Below are 23,982 nucleotides of genomic sequence, written 5' to 3'. Positions count from 1 at the left end.
ACTAGAGACTTGGACCGTCTTACAGAACAAGAAGGGTCTCACTTGTGTGCAGGTCTTCCTCCAGTATAAAACACCCTTTGGCCCTACCCAAGGGGCGGGTCGGGTCGTTATCCTAGAGGAAAAGGTGAGGAATTTATAGAGTCTCATACCTTGACATCAAGAGCGTGGATATTGGGTGCCACTACTTTGAGATTTCTGAAGTGAAGTGCATCAGTATCAACTACTCTTTTCTCCTTCCTATGCAGGGACCTTCACATTGTGCAAAAAGATTGACAGTGAGGGGAACTGATGTTCAGCATCACTTTTGCCAATTGGCACCTCCCATCATGAAAGGGAAGGGGGGACAGGGATCATAGAGGGGGGGAAGGGAATACTCTTGCGGTGCTACATGGACACTAGAGTGTGTGACAGAGCAGGAAGGGTACATGGAAAAATCCCAAGTTGAGCTGTTTATTTTTATGGGGCTTTAAAACCCTCTAAATAGGGTTTAAAACCCTATGAAGTCAATTGGGTATGTCAACCTAGGTAGATTTAATTATTTTAATTGAACTCTCGCACTAAAAAACAGGGGCGGTCAAAGCACAGCAGTCTGGGGGGGGGGGGGCTAAGTTACCAGACAGCAGTGAAGTAGGTTTACTGAAAGAAACACTGTCTTTTACTTAGTGTGTGTCCTTTAAATCGCTGATCCGTTTTACTGTGTAGATTTGCAAAGCTTTAATGAGCTAAGCCACGCAAACAACATTTGCTTCCTATATTTGCTTTAGTTAGGCCAATAAAGCCGACCCATGAGTATCGGTGATAATGGTGGTTGCAGTAATGATGGTGCTAATGGTAGTATTGGTGGTGATGGTAGCAGTAGTAAAGTTAGTGTTGGTGATTCTGAGATGGTGGCAACAATGGCAATCCCAATCTCCAGTGGAGTAAAATAAATAAATAAATAAATGCCTATCTGTAAGGTCGGAAGGGGGGCCTGCTATGTTGCTCCCTCCTGCTGAGAAAACTGCAGAGTGTAGCTGTGAGGCAAGGGGAACGCTGAGTAGCGATCTGCTCCAAACAGCTTAGTGAACTGCTGCGCCCGTACTAGCACTGTTGCAGGCAGCGAGGTAACAACGTGGAAAGGTAAGGAGGAGCAATGGTAAGACGAGGGAGCTAGAATGGCAAGGGGCCGTGAAGGAGGAAGTGGTGTCAAGTAGAACGAAATGAATGGCGATGGAAGATGAGGAGCAGGTGGGCCGGGTAGACAAAAACAGTTTGTGAAAAGTGACATCTGACCCGAAGCTTGTCGCCTGACTGCTGCACTAAAAAACACATACAAGCAAAAAGGGGGCTCAAGTACACAACACATATCACATAAATAAATGTATGTGTGATGAAGGAGAGTACTCTTTACTTGTAAAATAGTGCTTCAGGCATTACAATGCAAGAACCCCATAGGAGGTAGAATGATAGACCTAATAACTAGTAGCATAAGGTGAAACAGTAATACGGGGCAAGACCAATAATATCGGGTGAGACCAGAAGCCTCCTGCATGGGAATGTTTAAGAATTTGTAGCAAAAAAGTATCCCAGCAGCTCACGTTGACTAAACCCAGACCCAGACCTAAAAAATGTAGGAGGAATACAAATTCACAAATAATATTTGAGGGGTAAATATTTTTGCAGACACAATGGACAAGGAAAGAAATCGTATACAAATACACTAGCAGATGTATAAATCAATCAAATATTGTAAAACCTGAAATGAAACCAAAAGGATGTAATCACAGTGAAAAACAAATCACGTAGGAGTTCAATGATGCATGTTGCTGTGCGTTTTAAAAGTCAAGTAGTTGTGGTAAATTCAAGGGGTTTCCAACCCATTACTGTCATTAAAAAAATGACATTTTAAAAGAAATGAGTCAGTAAGGCTACAATTGTTTTGAGATATTTGCTCCCATGGGTCACTTCTCTATCCTCATTGCCCTTTTTAGGTTGAAGCCTACCAGGCAGAGCAGCTGTCTGGTTGCAAAAGACATATAGGAGACATTCTGAGAGCTTCCCTGGGAATGCATTCCACTCATTGCTTACTACTGGTATTGTGGTTTGTAACCCACATTTGCTTGCTTCTTATTTGTTGGCTTTATTTGTTTTATGCTGTCTTTGCTCCTCCCGTGAAGCATAGCCGGTTTACCACCTCTCTGACTGGCTCCTTGTATCCTTCCACAAGAGAACATGCTTTTTCATTCATCTCCCTAGTAGCTACTTCAGGAAGCATTAGGTGTGCTTATTTCTTTGAAAAGGTTCCCTGCCCCCTATCTTTCTGCTTCACCAATTCTACTAACCTTTACCACTTTGATCATCACTCTTGAAAACCTGTGAGGAACAATGTTCTGTCTACAAGCTTGTTTATTTGATCTGTGCTTTTTTTGTTCTGTGCACTTTATTAAGAGCATAACTAACAATTCTCTACCTCAGTTTCACACCCATGCCATAGACACTGGAAGTAAGGGAGTGGGTACTGAAAAACCTCCAAAATAACTATGCTGGAGTGCAGAAGTGAATGAGCAATAAACAGGCCTTTTAATGTTGATTTTATCTTGTCATGTTTGCCTGGCATCTAGAGACAGAGGTCAAATGTTAGGCTCTCTCTTATGCGGGAGGTTGGTGTTTACTTTTCTTTCCCTGACTGCAAAGTGAGAAGATTTATCTTACAATATTGCTGGATACAGGAATGTGAAAGGCTATTTGATGTTATTTTTCCTATACAACAAAATGTAAATGCCTGTAAATAAAATTTACTAATATTTCAAAATACATCAGAGTTAGGAAAGCACAAATTAAGGACTTTTTGTAATTATGAAGTGTGTGGAAACAAATATTTTAATAGGATCAATACACTAGATGATCCCCATTTCCACACATTGTGTGCTGTATATTTTTATCAGTAAAACTGTATATCTGTGTAAACATAAGGGTCCTTTCAACTGAAAAATGTGTTTGCTGTAATGGCAATGTGCTACACACTATCTATACTCCACTCTAAGCCACTCGACTATGCGGCTCTATGCAACTCACTCTATACCACTCCACTCGAACGACTCCACTCTACGCTAGTCCATGACACTCTGCAAAAATCTTATTCACAACACTAATTCTACTCCATTCTAACCCACAATAATCCATTCTACTTCATGACTTTTTACAACACTACAGCCTACAATACTGTACACCACTCTACACTACTCCACTCTGACAGTCCATTCCACACCGCTCCATGCCTCTTTACTCCACAACACTCTATGCGACTTCACTCTACGTCACTTGACTATGACACTTCAGAACACTATGGGGGTCATTCTGACCCTGGCGGTAGACTACCGCCAGGCCAACGACCGCAGATGCACCGCCAACAGGCTGGCGGTGCATCCATGGGCATTCTGAGCGCGGCGGTACCGCCGCGGTCAGAAACGGAAAACCGGCGGTGTCCCGCCGGTTTCCCGCTGGTTTCCCACTGCCCTGGGGAATCCTCCATGGCGGCGCTGCAGGCAGCGCCACCATGGGGATTCCGACCCCCTTACCGCCAGCCTGGCGGTTTTGACCGCCAGAACCTGGCTGGCGGTAACTGGTGTCGCGCACTGCAGGGGCCCCCTAACAGGGCCCCACCAAGATTTTCAGTGCCTGCCAAGCAGACACTGAAAATCGCGAAGGGTGCAACTGCACCCGTCGCACCCCTTCCACAAAGGGGGTTTCCCGCTGGGCTGGCGGGCGGCCTTCTGGCGGTCGCCCGCCAGCCCAGCGGGAAACTCAGAATTACCGCGGCGGTCTTTTGACCGCGCAGCGGTATTCTGACGGCGGTACTTTGGCGGGCGGCGGAGGTCAGAATGAGGCCCTATGTCACTTTATTCTACTCTGCTCTACAACACTCTACCACGCCACTCTTTAACACTCAACACTCTACACCATTCCACTCCACGGCACTAACTTTTAGCAATGCTGAACAGCAGCAACGTTGATGTACAACCTGGCTAAAAAAACACAGTCAAAGCCAGCAACTCTCACATAGGTGAGACCTATTGGCTTTGCCAATGCATGTTTAAAACTGCCACCATGGTTTGAACCCCATTCCTTTCCCAGCACTTGCCAGGCATTCGAAAGGACAGCTCAGTTATCTACCATAAGTCTTCCTCCTCTCTTATGCAACATTTCATTTTCACCACGTGAAGAATCATTATTTCCAAGAAGCACTGCAAGTATATGAGTCACCCTAGGTCACTGACACTTTTCGGATGTCCTCTCTTGAACCCCTCAATGTGAACTATGAATGTCTCATAGTTGACAAATCATAACCAAACAAATAAATATAAGGCCTGTCATATGTAGACGTCACATTTCACAATTTCTCACAATGTACACTATGACTCATGCAAGGCACACCCACCCTCACAAAGCCGTAAAAATACAGCCTCCATAAATCATCAAGTACATACTAATGCCCACTTGTAGATGCATAGCTTTCCAAATCCATTCTTTGAACAGCCTTTACCGATTCACTTCTCTGGATTACCTCAATGTTCTCTTTTGTGGGCTACTTGAGCACTATTCCAGAGTGTACCTTCCTCCTTTGCTAGATGCACTTGCAAAAGCTAAATTCTACCTTATAATGAAAGTAGTGTGCAAGAAGCTTTGTTGAGAGGAACACAATACATGGTTAACCAAAGCCAGTGCCCCAGGGTGGAGAGAAGGCACCCGCAAATGTCAAGGTTGGGAGGACAAATAAAATACGTATCCCTGGTCGCAGTGTTTTTTTAAAAACCTTTCCCAATTATCGCAAACACTGGGAAGAATGTCTTTTTAAACTCCCAACCTTAGGAATTCAAACAAAACTCGAGGATGTCACAGGAAATATGTTGCGAGGCTGCATAAAGGGTGTGGGCTGTATAATGGGGGGGATCGGTGATTTACAAAGATTTTAGTGTCATTTGAATACATATAAAAGTCAATCTTGTAGGTTGCTGCGATATGGGCCTATGGAAAACAAGAGCATGTCAAACATGACCAGTGAGAGGTGCAAACCTCAGAACGCTACACAGGAGATTTGCTTAATTTTTGCAGAAGAATGTCAAAGGTTTGCCTCGTAGATGAGACCATCTCCAAGTAATTTAAATACAGAACTTAAAGAGAAGGAGTTTATGCACAAGGTGATAAATCCCATTGATTTCAAACTTTAACAATGTTTGCGCTTCATCCCTTTTGGTTAGACTACCTTAAAGTTTACAGATGACTATTCCAATACCTGTTGAGGACTAAGGTACACCCATCCATTGTAGAGCCTGCTGAAAAAGACACTGCAGTCCCAGATAACTAAGGGACTTCTTTTGGCTATTCTACCAATAAATCAGGCAAAATTGGGAAACAGCAAAGCTCCAACTTGACACCCCCATGCACAAGATAAGCAGTGCTTAGTATGACCTGGGTCACTGAGTGTCTGTACATCCTAATAACTGAGCAACCTAATTACCAAGGATCATACTTTGGACTGATTAGTCAATGTAGCGTCCAATTCTATTTTATGCCACACGAAAATACCAGCCTGCTCTCCATCACCCTCTGAGGGACTCAACAGCAGATTTTCAGAAAACGGATGCAAATATTCTACATCAATTAAATACGCAGACTCTAAAGTGTAGGACTCTTCAAGGCAAACTCTAAGCATTCCTCAAAAACTATGGCTCTGATTTTAAGGAGTAATGCTTCTGCGATAAATGCGGTCAAGATTAGGGTGGTATCCATTGGGTTGGTTGAAGAACCATCAAATCCTCTATAAATACTCCACACGCAGCTCTTTACAGTTCCAATAATCATTTAAAATTATGTTATCACACCTACTGTGGTCCCCAAACCCTCTCCACTGTAATGTCTGATTTTAGCTTAGCTCAAACTAAGCTTGGTTTCTTTCTTTACATTCTTCCAAGAAAACTGATAGAGATTGTCAAAATTGCCTCCTTTGCCTCTCTAGTTCTTGCAGAAGAAAGTGGTGCTGTCAATCCTAGTGAGCACAAAAAATTAAATACCGTTCAGTATCAGTATTTCTGGCGGAAAGAAAAAAAATGTGCAAATCAGCATTTTACATTTGTCACTAATATATATTTTTTTAATGATACTCAACTAATACTTCCTTAAAATAACCTTAAGCCAACATATTTTCCCTGTTCGAGATGGATCTGGCATTTTAAAAAGTCACTTTTCTCTAAATGCAGGAAAATGTGCTTAAAAATGTAATGTGCTGGCATAGCTTTATCTACTTCTGTAGTAATTAGCATTTGCTAATAGTTCTCTAAGTACTGCAGTGGTTTCAAAGTCATGGAAACATGCGAAAGTCATTCCTCTCCTAGAACAAGCCATCATTAGATGCCACCCAGCCAGAAAACTACTGCCCGTCTCTCCACTACATTTCCTATTGAAGGTCGTGAAGAAGCACGTGCACAATCTCCTGACCAGCTTTTTAAGAACAAAACCAAATATTATATCACTCACACAATGGGTTTTGGCCAGCACACAGCACAGAAATTGTTCTTGTGACAGTAACAGAGACCTTGCGCAGCACTACAGACACTGATCCTCCTGGACCTAAGTGCTGCCTTTGATACCGTCTCCCACGCAGTCCTACTACGACGCCTCAGTGACTTGGGAGGGCGAGCAAAGCCCTGACCGGGTTTACCCTCCAAAGGATCGGTCTTTCTAAGAAATCTCTCTTCCTTTCACTTCCTCCCATGGAGAGCTAGCTAGCACACGGTGTCCCCCCAGGCTCGGTGCTCAGCCCCACTCTTTTTAATATCTACATCAGACCTTTGGCTGATGTAGTAAAATCCTTTGAAATTTAATTGGTGTCCTACTCCGATGATACTAAGTTAATCATGTCTTTGCCCTCAGAGTCGGACGAAATGACAGCAAAAATTCTAAAAACTGTCTTCCAGCTGTTGCAAATTATTTGCATGAAAATTGCTTAAAACTCAATGCCAGCACGACTGTGATCCTTCTGTTGGGCAGACACACGCACCTAAGGTGTAGACTAGTAGTGGCCAGAAGTGCTAGGACCTACTCCCAAACCTAAGCCTGTGATTAAAAACCTCAGTGTACGGCTGGATGACTCACCCTCCTTTGCAACCACGGTCAAAACTCTAGCAGGCCACTGCTTTGGCATCCTGAGAAACCTTAAATCCATCATGGGATTCTTCGTTTTACAAGTTCCTCAATTGATAGTTCAATACCTTGTCATTTCATATCTCGTCTATTACAACACTCTCTGATGGGACACCAAAAGATCCGTCTTCAACCGACTACAGGTCATTCAAAGTGCCGCTGCCAAGCTTCTGTTCTCCCTCCCCAATTTTGCTCAGCCTCCCAACTCCTAATCAAGCTTCAATGGCTTCCTGTTGAGAAGCGCACAAAGTTTAAAGCGCTCTGCATCTCCCTTAAGATGCTCTATAAACCAGGAGTGCTCAGTCTTGCTGCTCTGATGCAATCATATTTCCCCACGAAAGCCTTACACTCAGGAGTCTTAAATCTGGCCTCTATACCCCACCACAGAAGAGCCAGAATGGGAGGATGTTCTTTTTGCGTCCTAGCCCCTCCCCTATGGAACTCTTTATTACCTTTGCTATGAAAGACTCAAAACCACTTAAACTTTCAGAAGCAACTAAAGACCTGGCTGTTGTCCTCCTAAGCCAAGCCTGCTTTTTCCTTCACTGCTGTTGTCATAGTTATGACTAGTGCCAGGAAGCCCCCTTTTGGAGGCATCCATGCGCTTTAGAAATCTTTTAAATACAACATAACATTGCTTTCTGCATTCAAACAAGATAGACATGGACATCTGTTTTACATTCGTCCAAGGTTCAGATACTCATGTACATTCAAAATCCCAAACCAGGTAACCTGAAATGATCGCTCTGACTTTTAAGCCTGTCCTCCACTTTTCTAATTAAGTTGATGAGTTACTAGGATTGAAGGATTTATTTACCAACTATTACTTTTAGAGCATTGTGTGTATAAAAGGTACACATCAGAAAGGTCTCAGAAAAGCAAGGTGGATTCATATTAGTAGACCCAAAACCCTTCCAAAAACCTATTCTATTGCCCAGGTGAGAGGGAAACAATGCAAGGCAAAGATGAAAGCTGGAAGAAAAATACCACTGAAACTAAAATAACAGACTGCTTACACCAATAGTGAAAAGATCCTGTCAATATGACTCCTCCGACAAAGGAACTGGAAGACGTACTTTAGATAAAGATGGATATCAAACCTTAAGCAGCAATAATACATCAGCAAAGAAGGGCATGAATAGTATCCTACAATGTGTGTCCTGAACTGGCCTACATGCATTGGCAGCAGGCGATTTGGAGACCCGAGATTACACCTGCCCTAGATGATCATAGAACATAATACAGAGCAGAAGGCACCCAAAGTAGTTGCACCCACAGACATGGATACAATACATCACGTCCTAGATTCAGCAGCTTATAACGGGAATGGAAACGTTAAGTAGGCAGCAGGGAACAATATAAACACCCTGACAGCCTCTGTATCCAGAGAACAATTTCTGAAGCAGCTAATGAATCCCAAAAGGAAACAATTCCAAGACAAATCAAAAGAAAACACTCTAAAGCAGTATTTGAACACGGTCTGCTCTAAAACTGGATACCAATTAGCAGCCTGTTGGAACACACTATGAAAGGTAAGTTATCTTACAGTTTTGATTCTGAGTAAAAAAAAAAATAAAGCAATTCACTATTTTTTGGCATTATGACACTTATCGTTAACGATGCTGGCTTTAATAGAAAGGTGAGTACAGTGTCCAATGATGGAAAGGTCTCTGAGGAACCTGATATCCAAGGAGGAGAGAAGTTCAGTGCAGAAGACAAAATGTGGAGCGAACAAGTAAAAGACCGAGGATGGAGACAATACAATCAGTAAAAACTGTGATGCAAAACGCTGGATGTAATTCCACAGTTTATGAGAAAAAGAAACCGTGTTCCGTCATAAAAGTGAATCTTTTAAATAGTTACCCCTCGACTCCGAGATTAATTACAGTGCCCATACACCAAAGATACAGATTCCATCTGGGGTGATTTTCTCTGAAAACTGAAACGCTTTTATGAATGGGCAGCTTGTTTGGTCACTATATTTCGCCTTACAAACACAGTAATTTGGTGGGGGGGGGAGGGTCAAACTCTGAATTTAATTAACAAATCAAGTGAATGGGTTTGAATGAACCTGGAAATGATGGCACATATTATGCACTGGAAAGGCATTTTTCAAATATTGAACACTGAAAAGCAATTTTTCAAATAGAAATGTTATAATACATTACCCACCCTTTGCTTACTTGCTTGTTTGTTTTCATTTTTGGACTTTTCACCTATCCTTCCCTCCCTCTGCAACAATCATTTGTCTTAACTTTGTTCCGTACGTAGTTTTCAGAAACAGTTTTAAAAATATCCATTAACGTGCACGTGAGAAAGTGGCATCACCGAAACACTTAAGGAAAAAACATGATGAGTAAACAAAAAAATATATTTTAATTTCATTGGAGGCATTTATAAAGCGCCGACAGAGGCTCAAAAGGCTGGGCTATGCTCTACGAAGCAATAAGGTACGAAGCCAACATGTGAGGATGGAAATATGCAAGTTTGCTTACAATGAGAACTTGAGGCCAGTACAGAAGAGTCAGAAACCGCCTATCATGGTGGCGCGACTCATGCAAGGGAGGGATGCAGCTCAGGACTATAAGAAGACGAGCAAGAGGCGACCTTTCTTGAGCTGAAGCAATGAAGAAGCAAATATGCGGTCCAATAAAGATCATTACAAAATCTCACTCTTTATGCAGAGGAAACCCTGTTTTTGGAGATTGCCAGCCTGCCGTGCAGGCAACAATGGCACACTAAATTCGGACTGAAGGGACATAAGTGTTTATAGAAACCACATCAGACTATGAAGTGGATTCTGGCAGAGAGAGACAGTCAGCACAGTTCTTTAAAGGAGAGGGGCAAGAGAGACGAGCTCAAACATTCACTGGTGGTCAGTTAATAGAGCCTCTGATGAACAGTTTTGGTTAGTGTCAACATGGACTCTCTGGGAGACCTATGAAGACTGTGTTGCCTCAATCAATGTGTGAGAAAAGTGGAACCAGAGTTTTGTAGGTGGGCGGGAAGGCTTGATTTTGTCAAATAATGTTAATCTCGGACTATGCTGTTTGCCCCTATTTCTTGATGCGATCCTAAGGACAGATCACAGTCTATGTGAAAGGGCAGAGATTTAAATGAGGCTCAAACTTTGGTAGAACATTATCAAGGATCACTGTGTTGAGTCTCTGTTTATGAGGATAGAAACTGTTTTTACACAATGTCGTGTGCATTAAATGCGTCAACTCATGGCCTACAGGAGTTGTAAGGAACTTGGCCTTTGACTAGTGGTAAAAAGGGGGCATAACGAGCTGTACCCAAGTGTCTGTTTTCCTTTCTAAGGGGACAGCTGATTTCAGGCTGTTTAGGAAGGCAAGGGAGGCCATATATATGTGTAATTCTGGGTGCACAATAGGGCTTCTCTATGCATTTGTGGGTGTGAATATATGTTAGGGCCAAATACCTGGGAAATGCAGCAGGGGTCCCTTTTCCATTTGCCTTACTGGATGTGATAAGACACCTTACAAGCAATTATGGTCTGATGCCGAGTGCTTTTTAGGTCAAAGCATACCAGACAGCGCAGCTGTATGGTTTGCTAACGAATTCTTGTGGGCATTCTGAAAGCTTCCCTGGGAATGCATTCCACCCACTGCTTACCATTAGCTTTGTAACCACATTTTATTGCCTTCCTATTCGCTGGTTTTATTTGTTTTAGGCTGTCCAGCATGTCTTTGTCCCTCCCATTGAGAACGATTGTCCATCATTGTTCCTTGTATCCTTCCATTAGTCCTCACTTTCTGTAAACTGGCCTTTAAATTTTGTTTTTTTATCTTGTCACATTTGGCATGCATTCAAAGACAGAAGTCAAATATCATGCTTTGTCTTCTGAGCAAGCTTGGCATTTACTTTTCTTTCTGACTTCAAAGTGATAGGATTTAAACAACAATCGTTTGGGGTACTGGGAAAGAAAATGTTTCTTCTAGCACACAAAAAATGTATGTAAATGAACTGTGCAAATATTTCAGAATGTATCAGAATTAGGAAAGCACAAATGAAGCACTTTTTTTTTAATTCGAAAGTGTGGTGGAAACAAATATTTTAACATGCTATGTAATGGTAATTTCAAATAAAAATGAGTTGTCTTAATGGCAGTACACTACCACACCATGCATAATCCACACTAGGAGGCATCATTCTGCAACAGTCTGCTCCACTCTATAACACTCTACTCCACTCTAAGGCACAACATTCCACTCCATGACACTACTCCACCCTACACCACTCTATTCCATGCCACTCTATGCTACTCTAAGACACTTCATGCCGCTTTACTCCACTCTGTGAAATTCTACGTTATGCTACTCCATGGCACTCCACTCTATGACACTCTATCACTATACATCAGTCCACTCTGTACCTGTTCACTCTACACCACTCTACAACTCTACTACATTCAAAGCCACTCCACTCTACAACTCTCCACGACACTCCACGAAACTCCACTCCATGACAGTCCATTCTATGACACTCTACTCCTCTCTCCTCTATACCACTAACTTTTAGCCATGCTGAACAGCAGCCACACTAGTGTACAACATGACTAAAACACACTGGCAAAGCAATAGCTCTAGTATAGGCAGGACCAATTGGCTCTGCCAATGCTTGTTGACTACGGGAGCCTTTACAAGAATATAGACTTACCACGTATATACAATCTATTTCTCGTATGTGGGTATCTCCTGGTGCAAAAGACTAGCCAATAGAGATCACAATCTATTCATGATTTAAGTGAACCATGTTGTCTCTCTGGGTTGGTGGGTATACGTTGCACTTTCCAAAAATCTGCTGGCAAGATCATGGTTCGAGAGCATCAGTAGTGACTGAAGAGGAAGAGATAGCCAGTTCAATCAACAAGATATGCGAAGTGGCACTGAAGCCTTTTTAGGGGCAACAGGCAAGAGTGCCCAAAACCTGCCAGCTTGACCTCAGCCAGAGATACATTTAGAAACCCTTTGCAATTTTGTGGAGGAGGCGAACCACAGGATGAGCTTACCCTTTAGTTCCAGGGTTGCATTCCAGGATGGAGGCAAGGCTAGCCCAGCATGAGCACTTAAGGTGTTGCTGGACATGACATACATTGAGAACACCGAGGCAAATAACTTCAACAGAGTAGCTGTTCAAAAGCAGTTCCTAAAAATAAGGAAAAGTTAACAGTATGCTCACTTATTCAAGCCAACTCTGTAGATATTTTCTTGACATATTTGCTTAATCTTTCATGCAAATACTTTCCTGACAGTGCAAGATTAAATCTTCAGATTTATGGTTAAACAAACGGCATACTTGCTCTTTTTCTTTAGTAATTGTCAGACCCCAAGAGAGCCCTATTACAACAGCTCTGGATGAGAAAGAACCGGGGTTGTGAAGTATGCAGAGTTCTGCTCTGCCATCGGCCAAATAGGGAAGCGTGCAAAGGATCACTGTTTGCGGTCAGTAGAGGCTGGTTAAAAAATGGAATGCTCGTCACATAGGGGCAAAAGTCTCAAGTAATATTTCATATTTAATTTACTGTGAAAACGATAAAAGGGAGTTTTTCTTTCCCAAGCAACTGAACGGGCCTTTCCCAGCCAAGCCTAACGAAATGCGCTCTTTCCCTAAAGATTTGAAGAGCATTTTCCCACGCTATTTGTGTTTTTATCTGGTTTCAGGAACGTGAACTAACACGATCTGGCTTCCAAAAAAAGAATGATGTTGTTAGAAGATTTTGGTGTATTTCACACTATTTCCGGTCATCATTTTCAACTAACGGGTTGGGAAGATGTCTCAGCTCCTTATCAAATCTCCCCTTTCTGAAGACTCAAAAAGAAGGATTCAACTGGTGTAGCATCAGTAGACAAAACCAAGAAGGAGAGTAGTGCAAGGCATGGTCCACTTGCTTCAGATGCCAAGCCCCCACTGCCTCCAGAGTAATGTAAAGATTCGGGCAATGTTGTGAAAAGACCTAAACTTCCTGAAAAGCACTGATCTTGGGATGCTCTCTATGGAGATTCCTACACTCTTAAGGAAGCTTCTGAGAATGGTCTACGACTACAGTATCAGAATATAGCAGCAATTAAAGGAGGCTCATAACTGATTATCCCCCAATATATGGAAGTAAGGATACCAACCCATGCCAAGACCACAGACCTCTCCGTTACATATTTAGGGTGAAAGCCGACCTATGAAACACAGAAAAAAACTTGGCTCTAACATTTTGAAAGCTTAGTACCTATCATCTTCTTGCTAAATTTCCAAACAAGAGAAAGATTTGCAATCATTTTACGGCATCCGAGAGCGAAGAAAATGCTCTCCGAGAGTCAAGAAAATGCTCCCTTAAAAATGGGACTTGGGGAACAATTCTTTATTGAATTCGCTGTTTATGAATGACTAGCCTGAAAATGTAGTAGCAGGGGTAGGCCAGAGACAACACACACTTTCACCATCTGTATTGAGGGTAGGATCATGTGAAGAAAAGATTTTAATTTCTTCAAAGTGTAGAAACCTAGAAGGATGTTTGTTATTGTCTGACTGAAGTGCGGATCTGACCATTGCATACTGTGTCTGGATGCAGATCTGGTGTTGTGGTTTTGCGAGTTATGTGGTCGCTACTGACATCTAATCCTGGGCAATAAAGTTTGCTGACATGCGAAACACTAAAATATGCCCTTTTCCCCAAACATTTGAGGGGTGAATCAAGCTAGTAAAAGACCTGACTAAATCTACTCTAGTGATACACTAGAAATTAATAGATGTCCACCGTTTTGCATCTTTAACGTGGTCCTCTCCGGAAAGTCAACTCCGTGCCAGTGAAATTCAGGAACCAGCAGTTCATGGTTCATAGTGGAATTAACAGTTGCATTGTGCCTTTTATTTTTTTTAATTCCTGGAAGGTGGAAGTGAATCTGCAAAAGTTTACAGGATTTGTGCCCTGATATTGCTTCTGCGGAACAGAAAAATAGTTTGCTATGGCCTACAGACATCTATGATTGTGACCTACAACTTGCGAGTTCTATTCCCAGCAGGCCCAACTAAGCATCTAATACTTCATACTTAAACAGAGTGCTATAAAAACCGTTAAGTATAACACCTGTTATTTGTAGGGCGTTCATGCTGCTGTCACAGCTGAGTCGAGATGTCTGCCTGGGTCGCGGCCAAATTCCTCCCATCAACAGAGATTAGCTACATAGAAATTTATGAAAGTTAGTCTGTTGCATAATTCAAGCAAACGCATGAAGATAAGATGATGACGTGTTTCCACAACATAAACAGGAAAAGGTGGAAGAGGAAATAAATATGTTTAAGGGTAAGGGAAAAGTGAAAGGGTAAAATTAAAGAAACTGGGCAAGTGTGAGATTAACTAAATAGATAGGAAAGGGAAAATTAATGGAGGGGGGAAATGGGAAGAAAGGGGAAAATGGAAGAACACTTGGAAAGGAAAAAAAGCAAGCACTGGAAACTCCTACGGGTCTGGCTTTAATGTGCTAAAGTAAGAAAACAACTTTGGCGCACGCCTGTGTCCCCCTTGTTTATTAAGTATATGCAGTGCTTCGGCAGGTTACATATGAGCCCTTACAAAAACATTCAAAAGCCTCTTGCAGTGACAATACAAAGTGAAAAAGAAAAATGATTTGTTCTGAGTACAATGCATTTATGACAAAGAATTTAAGGGTTGATGATTCAGTGTAAGTTTGCGGTGTAAAACAGTTCCTAATGCATTGCAAAGCACGCACTCCATAGGATGTGGATGATACACCAAGCGAACAGTATGAGGTTCTTCAATAATACTCCTCTGGGCACAGGCAAAGCCCTCTTCCTATATGTGTTAAAGAATTGATAACAACAGGTCTCGCCGACAACTGCTTTGTCAAGACAGACCTAAAGACTAAAAGTGCACAGCTTGGGTCTTTCACACTCAAAGGATCCTCGCAGTCAGACTCGTAGCTGCCTCCAGCAGCTAATCACTAAAGTTTCTCATAAGTTAACAACCTGCACATTAGATCATTAAGGTGTTCACTATCCCTTAAGGTGACCTTGCCCGCAATGCGCAACAGGACTGGGTGCATAGACAAGGGGTGAGTTGTCCCTCACAGAAATAAAGAAACCCCACTGATGGGCAAGATGCAATGTGCTGTGTTTTCTAGATACTGAGGCTGGCGAGAGAATGAATGGTCAGTGATACAGGGACCCCGTGCCGAAGGGTGATACCGGAGGGAGAGCAGTATCCCCACTCAGTCACACACTGGAAAGGTGAAGCTAGGTCTGAGTCACTAGAAACAAGGCCTGGGAGGTAGCAAGGAGTCATGACTTATTTTAGTTATTTGTTTTTTAAGGAAGCCTGGACACTCAAACGGAATCAGAAGTGGGTTTACTTTACCCATAATCCATGCTGCAACTTTAGGACCAAGTGGAGCCACTTAAAAAGTTTTTTTTGTAGAAGAGCAGCGCACTACACATGATCTGAGTGACGAGCAAAGAGGGCAAGGCACTGTTCACACATGCAGAAGAACCCAGGCCTGGTAATCTAAGTAAATTTAAGAAAATCAGCCTGTGCAACAAAGTCTACCTCCAAGAGGAGAGAATACAAATGCTACAAAAGAGTTACAAATATTGAAGTCTCACATCAAAGTGAGAAGCGGAAGTCCCAGAGGAAGCTCGTAGGTGCAAATGTGCAGTGGCAACTGAAGAGCCAACCTACCAGTCAGAGGGTCCGAAACTCTTAATATCCATTGTGAAACCAGAGAGGATCTGGTCGGGTAGTTACCCGAATTACGTTTTGAATCATTGTAATGTACACTTGGAATTATTCTCCTCTAGAGAAGTCATTGTTTTACTGCAAAAAAGACTTCGGCTTGCACACGTGTCCTGCAGATCCTGGGAGATGGCCGCCCCTTCGGGCGGGTGCAGCGGATTTCTCCTTTCCTGTAGGCAGACCCTCGGCCTTGCAGCCACAACACACACTGTGCGTGGGGGGACCATGGGTTTAAAAGCGCTGCCACTTCACAAACAAAAAATGCGTTACAGTCTGATACAAATCCAATCAAAATTAGACTTCAACAAAGATTCCGATTACCATGCCCAGGAACCCGACAGAACGGCATTTTGTGGCAAATTATACGAAACATGTTTTTCTTTGACAGCCTGTCCCTAAAAAACCTAAATATGTGTTAATACAGAAGCCGCGACATCATTAAAGGCCATCTTTGTGATGCCCACATCTCCTACAAGATACACTGACAAAAAACACGCCAGCACACATCAGTACAATACATGCTCCTTTTGAATCATAAGCCATGTCATTTATATAAATACATTTATTGTGCTAGGATAGAGTTTGCAAAAGGAAATGGAAAATGAAATCACGCCTTTTCCTACAGGTCAGGAAGCGCTCAGCATTTCAAGTTCCACCTAGTTCTCTGAACAAAGCAAGCACAGCAGAACGCACCGTCTTTTCAGAGCTACTTAATTGAAACATTACAACAGAACGTTTCCAAAACAGTGAAAGGCGGACATTAGCTTGCTTTCTGTTTTTAAAGCGGAGTTTGGCGTTCAGTGTATCGTCTGCATGATAGAAAACTGCTTATGAGCTAGGAACATCTTGAGGCAATGAAAAGGACGTCTTAATGACAAATACGTGGAGAGATGTCTCAGATGCCATTTTAGGTACTAGAGGCAAAAGAAAGTTTGACGTCTTTTGTTTCCATCCTAAACATTCGATCTCTTTTGGCTGCCGGAGATTCCATTTTAATGGCGCACCTAACTCATCAAAGGCCAACATATCCCTGTATTAATGGAAGGAAGTGTCCCTTACAAGACTGCTGTGCAGTTCTACACATTGAGAGATTTCCCCTCCGCAGCAGGTAGCCCACCACTCTCTTAGGGCCGGATGTAGCAAGCAGTTTTGCCCATTCTGTGTCTATGGGAAAATGTGCTCTTACATATGGCCCTTAGTCCCATCTTTCTGACGCTCTCTCCCCGCATCCCTTTTCCTACTCTGGTGGGTTTCATTATCTTGCGGGGCCAGGTTTTTATGACCTCAAGCCCCTTATGGGGCATTAGCTGTGCAAGGAGGATGGGTGGGGATGCAGTGCCAGGAACTTGCCAGGGCCTGCCAATGCCATGCTGCTCAGTGAATTCATCTTGCGATGCTCCAGTGATGATTGTGGGCTGCAGCAGCTGAAAACCACATCTCACACACTCGCACCCAATCCACTTCACCAAGTTACTTATCTCCTGACAGTTTTCTCCAGGTACTGGGAATAAACTTTTTAACTATAAGGTATTTCTGTTCTGGGTCGCTTAATAATCTTTGGTACTGAGCATGTTATACGCATTGTGCAGTGTCTGGAACTGTGTCTATTCTTGTCCCACAAGAGGTAATACAGCCAGTACCAGCTACATTTATCTTTCTGCCAATTCTAGTATGCCTGTAAAGCCAGGTTAAGATTCTCACCTACATAACTCAACATATCTCACCCGAAAGGACTAATACGAGGCCAATTTCCCCAGGGCTAAAATCAGACATCAACCCTAACTGTGACAATTATCACCAGCCATGATGGCAAAGAAGGAAACTTGTGTTCACTAAGCAGCTCGTTTTACTAACCAGGTGTAATTGTCTTCACACAAAACCATGCATCCATCCTCCTATATTCCCTCGTCCACACAAGCAGTCAACATGAGGTGGCAAATGGCACAGAAGGAAGTGTAGTTTATTCCCAGGCAGATGTCGCAGTTATTACATTGTGCTACCTTTCAACCCAACCTCAGGCCTACAACCTCTGACTTCAGAACATTATAACCACATAATGGACTACGCCAAGACTCATCTGAATTGTACACAATTATCCAATATGCCAGGTCCTGTGGTCTTCCTACCACCCTACAGGTGATGTCTGAGACCCTTCTTAAACGCCAACAGCCAAACCACATTTCCTGATTTGTTAACCAAGAGTACTTGCTCTGCTTTTTTAAATCTTCCACAAAACCCTTAAGGTGACGTGACACACTTTCCCAAATGTGGCAAGTTCTGACTGCCGCTTCCCTAGCTGATCAATCCACAAGGTGCTCTTTTTTTCTGTTCCATGCACATATTGTTTGGCCCATGTAGGGGAAACATGGGTTGATTCTGGCAAACCTATGGTTAGTAATCTCAGGCATCCAGGAGATTAATGGGAGCTGTTATTCTTTAAATCTCAATAGCAATGGCAAACCTGGTCCCACAGAAACTCAACCTTGCAGGCATAGGCTCAATGACCACTCAAGTTGGACTCACTTTCTGTGGTAGCCTTTCTACTTTTTAAGTCAGTTTTTGCTTTGGCAAAGTATTAAAGTAAGTTAAAGATGACGCCCATCTGGTTAATGACAACCAAGTGATAAAAGGGACAAGATCCAACCAAGAGTTCTGGCCTAACGACTTCAGAAGGCCTGGAGGCTGTAGGCAGGAGCTCGCACATCTAGATCATAAATCAGGAAACCCCTGACCTTTTCTGAGCTGAGGGCTACTTCTGCTCAAGGAAATTCCACTAGAGCTATTAGCAAATATTGCCATGGTAAAACAGTGAACACATGTTAATGTTACACTATGACCATGCTAAACAGGGTTATCTGTAGTGACTACTCAGTCATTTCAGGCAAGGATACCAGCAGAAATGCCATTAAAATACTTAGCAATATTAAATGCATCCACCTAATGAAGTAACAGCAAAAGCACCATGCGTCCTCTGGTACAAACAACATAACCACAGCAGTAAGTCATCCCAACTCAGATTGACTTATCACTCAACTATCAACTTTACATGTGTTTTGGAACTGCAACTTCTTGTCTTCACCAGCATGTTGGTTTAAGAAAATAGACATGTTTCTATCAAATACAACTTTCCATTTTGGACAAAAGAAATCACAATTTTCCAGAAAAAAAGCTTTTCCAATAAACAATTTTTGCCTTTAAAATATCACTTTGTGTTTTAGCTTCCAGCGAGGAATATTGTTTTTTAGGGAAGGGCAATTTCAAGAGACACACACATGAACGTGTGTGTACACATACATACACAGATAAATGCTCATGAGGCTCTTAAAAGTCTCAACTCTAGATCCACAGACTCCTCTCCTGCGCTCTTGGGCAGACTATGCACCAAACTAATACATGTTCACTATGCCTCCTGCAGGCCCACACTTCAGTGAGTCAACATTGGTTACTGCTCACGCTACTGCTGGAGCTCTATTTCATTTATTTTTCTCGCATGTGATGCAACTGTAACATTGCCAATCACCTTGAGATTTGGCTACATTCAGAGGGGAGACAGCTGGTCATGTGGCAGACCCGCTTGCAGACACAGCGTCTGAGTGGTTTCATGAGGCCCTGCAATTGGTTTGGCTAGCTGTAACTCTACAGATCTTCAGGTAAGCAGTGCTGCCTTCTTTACTATACAGACTCTAGGAATGAGGTACTTGACTTGGCTTCACCTCTGGGAGCTACTTTGAGGGTGCTTGTGAGCGCCCGAGCTATTCGTTGGATACCCCTGATATACATCAAGTGGCATTACACATGTCCTCCAGTTGGCTTTTACTATTTTGGCTTGTGTAACCTTTACCATGCGACAAAGAACCCTGAAGCAGGATGATAAAGGTGAGAAGGTACTTACCTCATAGAAGAGTCCTTCTGGGAACTGCTGGAAGCACTGGGCGCACACAAAGCACTGCTCGTGGTACAGCTCCCCATTGCTGTTCACAATCTTCTCCGCTGGGGCAAAGCCTGATCGGCAGCGCCCACACATGGCATTGGCAAGTGCATTTGCCATGTTGCTGTAACAAGAGAAAGCAAAGAGTTAGGACTATTATCTGCCTAAAAGAGACAGGTAGATTTTATACACGTTAGGCTACAGTTGGAGGTCGCCCAGTTCGTTTAGTCTCCATGGTTTGGTATAAATAATATAATCAATGTGAAAGGCCTTCCAAGAGAAAAAGGGGTGCATCACTGATGTACTTTGCAAGAAAAGTCAAACAACAATTTTATCTCCAACGTATTTTCAGCAACTTTGACAGTACATTACTTTAAAGAAAAACATCAGATGTAGCCGTAAACAAACCTGGGTGACAAAGCATTTTCTTAACCTTCTACTACCACAGAAAATGCCTAGTGACAGGGTAAGAACTATAGAGTTCATAGAGAAACGTCTCTCCTATCGGTAATAGGAGCAACCACGGCAGGGTAAATTGGAGAATGTCAAATTACAGGTAAAAAAAACATAATTAGTCAAAAATTCTATAATAAGCCACCCTTAGCATTTCAATAAACAACCATGGCTACACTGGCAACTTAAAAAAAATATATGATGAACAATCCTATAAGATTTCATTAGAATTATCATTGCTACCACGAATAAATTGTTTTTCTGGGGTAAAAAACATACATTCATATTTTGCTTCAGAAGTGTGGGTAGGTCAAAACGGGTGTATGTCCAATGACAGGTTCACAGATGAGGGACATCTATATGAAATCAAGGCACAGACTTCTCTAGAAAGTAAACACCTCATTTAGAAAATAATGAAAACACAATTTCTTCCGGAAGGATATTCACATTTCCTCTAGCTTAAACATGCCAGGTAGCTCTGGAGAAAAGGCGCTGCAAGTTCTTGGAGGTAGCTTCCCAAGAGTATTCAGGAATAATGCACGAACACAGCACTTACGCAGCAAAAACTAGTCCAGACTAGGAGATGCCAGACATTGATTTAAAACAATCTTTCATATCTCTTTCAGAACTTTAAGATGTAAATAAAAAATGAATTCTATAGACACCCAAAAAATTTCAGTTAAATCATTTAAACTGAGAAGTAAGGTTACAGCACAACTATCAAATTCTTAGATACAACAGACAACAAACAACTGGAGAACGTTGAATCGTCTTTGGGAGCTTGTATTGTCTTAAGTATGTGTTCATAACCAAAGCATAATGCATATCATTGCAAAGCTATGGCTCGCCCCGGTCACAGTCACATGCACCTCTGCCTTGCAAAGCACACTAAACTGTGAAGCTCTGAAAGAGGTGAGCCTTGCTGTTCTTCTGGGCTTTTAGTACAGAGAGCCATTGCCAAATATACATCTTGGTATTGATACTAAGACGACGACATCTACTACTCAACACAAAACTGAACATCTTGCGCTGAGAAACTAAAGTTTTTATTATTTTCCTAAAAAGGCAAGGGTGAGTGACAATTAACTTTTATGGGGCAAATTGGTCCAAAACCTTTCGTGTTAACGACGTGGCCTTCACCTTTATCTTTCAAGCTCTTATGGAAGTAAAGCTTTAGTGCTAACCATGAAAGCAACCTAAACATTACGGAAAGGTGGGGACATTGTGGCCTCGGTGGTACACCGCATTTTACTTTGAGAGATTAAACGCTAGTTTGTGAAGGTATTTTCTGAGTGAATTAAGTCACTTGACTGAGGAGTAGGCACTCCGCCGTTTTCCTCATTCAGAGTTCCTAGCGCTAGATGAATACTGAGTGGCTGAAGATGGGTGGAGTCAATCAGCCCAACCATAGTTGCTTGAAAAATGCGGAAGACTATGAAGGAGCAACAAAGCTCTGGATGGGCTTCATTTTCACAAATTATCATCACAAATCAACCCAGAAGACACTCGCAGTTTTCACTGTAACCCATTTTGGAGATCAATGAGGCATTTATTATTATTATTATTTTTTTCAAAACCTTTTTGTAATAGTGCAAACGGGAAACAAGAGACAAGACCCATAAATTAAAAAAAACGATCAACTCGCCTGGGAGCTTTGTCACCCTTAGAGTAGCATAACAACTGAAAGGGGAGTAATTTACCTACTAAAACAGATATAATTAAGGCCTTTTCCCTCAGGTACACCCAAACGCACAATTAACCAGACTTTCCATTTATGGAGTTCATGAAAAGAAAAAAGACACCTGACCGTTAAGCAGCTGTTGCTCCTCCACTGGAGGGGGGGGGGGGCACCCCACTGCTGAAAATGCTGTAATGTTGAAAAATAAGTAATTAAATGAATCTACTACCATTTTATTTTTCACTGTTCTCAGCCCGAGCTGTGGGGCCACTGCTGCTAACTGGCAGCAGGGGAGGAGTAGTACCACCCCAGTTTAAAGTCTGCATATTACTTTGGGCTTGACATGTGCATTTTAAACCTCTTCAACCAGAGCTGTCTTATACAGCTGAGAGGAGAGCCGGCACAGGCCCCCAGTGCCTGAAGAAGCGTCACGCCAGCCCACTTCAACCAATCCTGTTGCTTCTCTCAGGCTGCTTAACATTATCAGCAGCATGTGAGCAGTGTCTGGATTGGTTAGGGGATTTGGCTCTGAAACCACATTCTCCAACAGACTGAAGAACACCAAGGAGGAACGGAGGAGGCGATCCAGTGGGTAAGTACATATTTCATTTTTAATTTTCTGACCACTGACATGCACTGTGAGAACTCACACTGCATCCAGCCTCGACTACAGAGCTCTTAGTCGTGGTCACAACGAGTCATGATTAAGAGCTTTGGCATTCACCCGAAAGACATTCTCACTGTCTCACAGTGCTTGCCAGTGGGTCAAAATGATTGGTTTGCTTGCCCCACCACTTATGTATGTCAACAGCTGCCACTGCCTTTAAGGCAAAGAGACTGTAACCTCTAGTGTAACAACTACTTTTGGCATTAGAAAACGGTGTCTGATGGACTTGACAAAGTTCACTGGTAAGTACATCCTTGATGTTAAACTCGTGAGCTGAAAATTCGCCAATTCTGTAAATCACATTTAATTTTTCATAAAATGTGACTGGTTAATAAAAGGCCTTCGTTATTATTTTTTATCTCCATGTTGAAATTCACAAATCTGCAAAGAAACCTTGAGGTTGGTGCTGTGAAACATAATTCAGCAGTCACGGGGAGGTACAGTGTCCAGTTTTAGGCCACAAAGAAGGGTGGATAATTACCAACAGGTTTTAGAAAATTACATAAAATGACAAAATAGTGGACCGAAAACTCGCTAATAAAAAAAAAACGTGAACACTAAGTTATCACTTCCTATACAGAATAGGTGAGATTTTCCCCAAGCTCTCAAAGTTGAGTGACTTTGCAAATTTCACAAAAATAAAAAGAGAGACGAGACCTACAAGTTACGACTATAAGAAAGGCAAAGGAACAGAGTGAGTAACCGAAGATAAAGAAAGACAAAGGTCACCTCTTTTGGGAACAAAAAAACGCCACAAGCAAACAGGACAAGCTTGCAAAGAAATACAAATTTACACTCTTAACAACTTAGAGTGCCAAGAAATGTGTACATTTAAAAACAAGAATGCATTAAGCTATCAAGCCTGCAGTAGGCCTCTTGGAACTCACAGAAAGTGGGAAACAGGGATTAAATGCAACGGTGGTTGGGTGAAGGTCAGGCCCTTTGTCCAATGTACACAGGGCACGGCCAAAACCCTTTCAGACAAGGGTTTGGTGCATGAGTGGTTGAATGTAGGACAACCTCTATTGTCCCATGCCTGCATGGCATCACCAATGGCCGTGGATGGTTGGGCTGGGCGCATAGGTGATTTCATACAGGGCTGTGTCCAACCCCTGACAAGTCGTTTTAACATTTTCTCAGAAATTCACCGAGGGAGACATTTAAAAAACATGCTATGAGCCAACTACTGCAAATGTTGCTACGTTCACATATGTAAACAAGCATTTGCAATGCAACGTGTCCCACTTTGCTCGAGTTAGAGCTATTAACGTTGTAAACTCCTAACTAGACTTTTCTTGCTACACAAATTGAAA

At 42.4% G+C, this 23,982-nt stretch overlaps 1 protein-coding gene across 7 annotated transcripts in view; it reads right to left on the bottom strand.

The window, feature by feature from the left end:
* Positions 1-23,982, bottom strand: part of LIMS1 (LIM zinc finger domain containing 1) — a 253,547-nt gene that overhangs the window by 40,019 nt on the left and 189,546 nt on the right. For all 7 annotated transcript variants that reach the window (XM_069204474.1, XM_069204476.1, XM_069204475.1 and 4 more), the window contains exon 2: positions 19,836-19,995. In XM_069204474.1, coding sequence (XP_069060575.1) covers positions 19,836-19,995 — 160 coding nt within the window. The remainder of the gene's footprint in view (positions 1-19,835; positions 19,996-23,982) is intronic.

The sequence above is a fragment of the Pleurodeles waltl genome, chromosome 8, assembly GCF_031143425.1.
Source record: "Pleurodeles waltl isolate 20211129_DDA chromosome 8, aPleWal1.hap1.20221129, whole genome shotgun sequence".
NCBI lineage: Eukaryota > Metazoa > Chordata > Amphibia > Caudata > Salamandridae > Pleurodeles > Pleurodeles waltl.
This window is presented reverse-complemented; position numbering and strand designations above follow the sequence as displayed.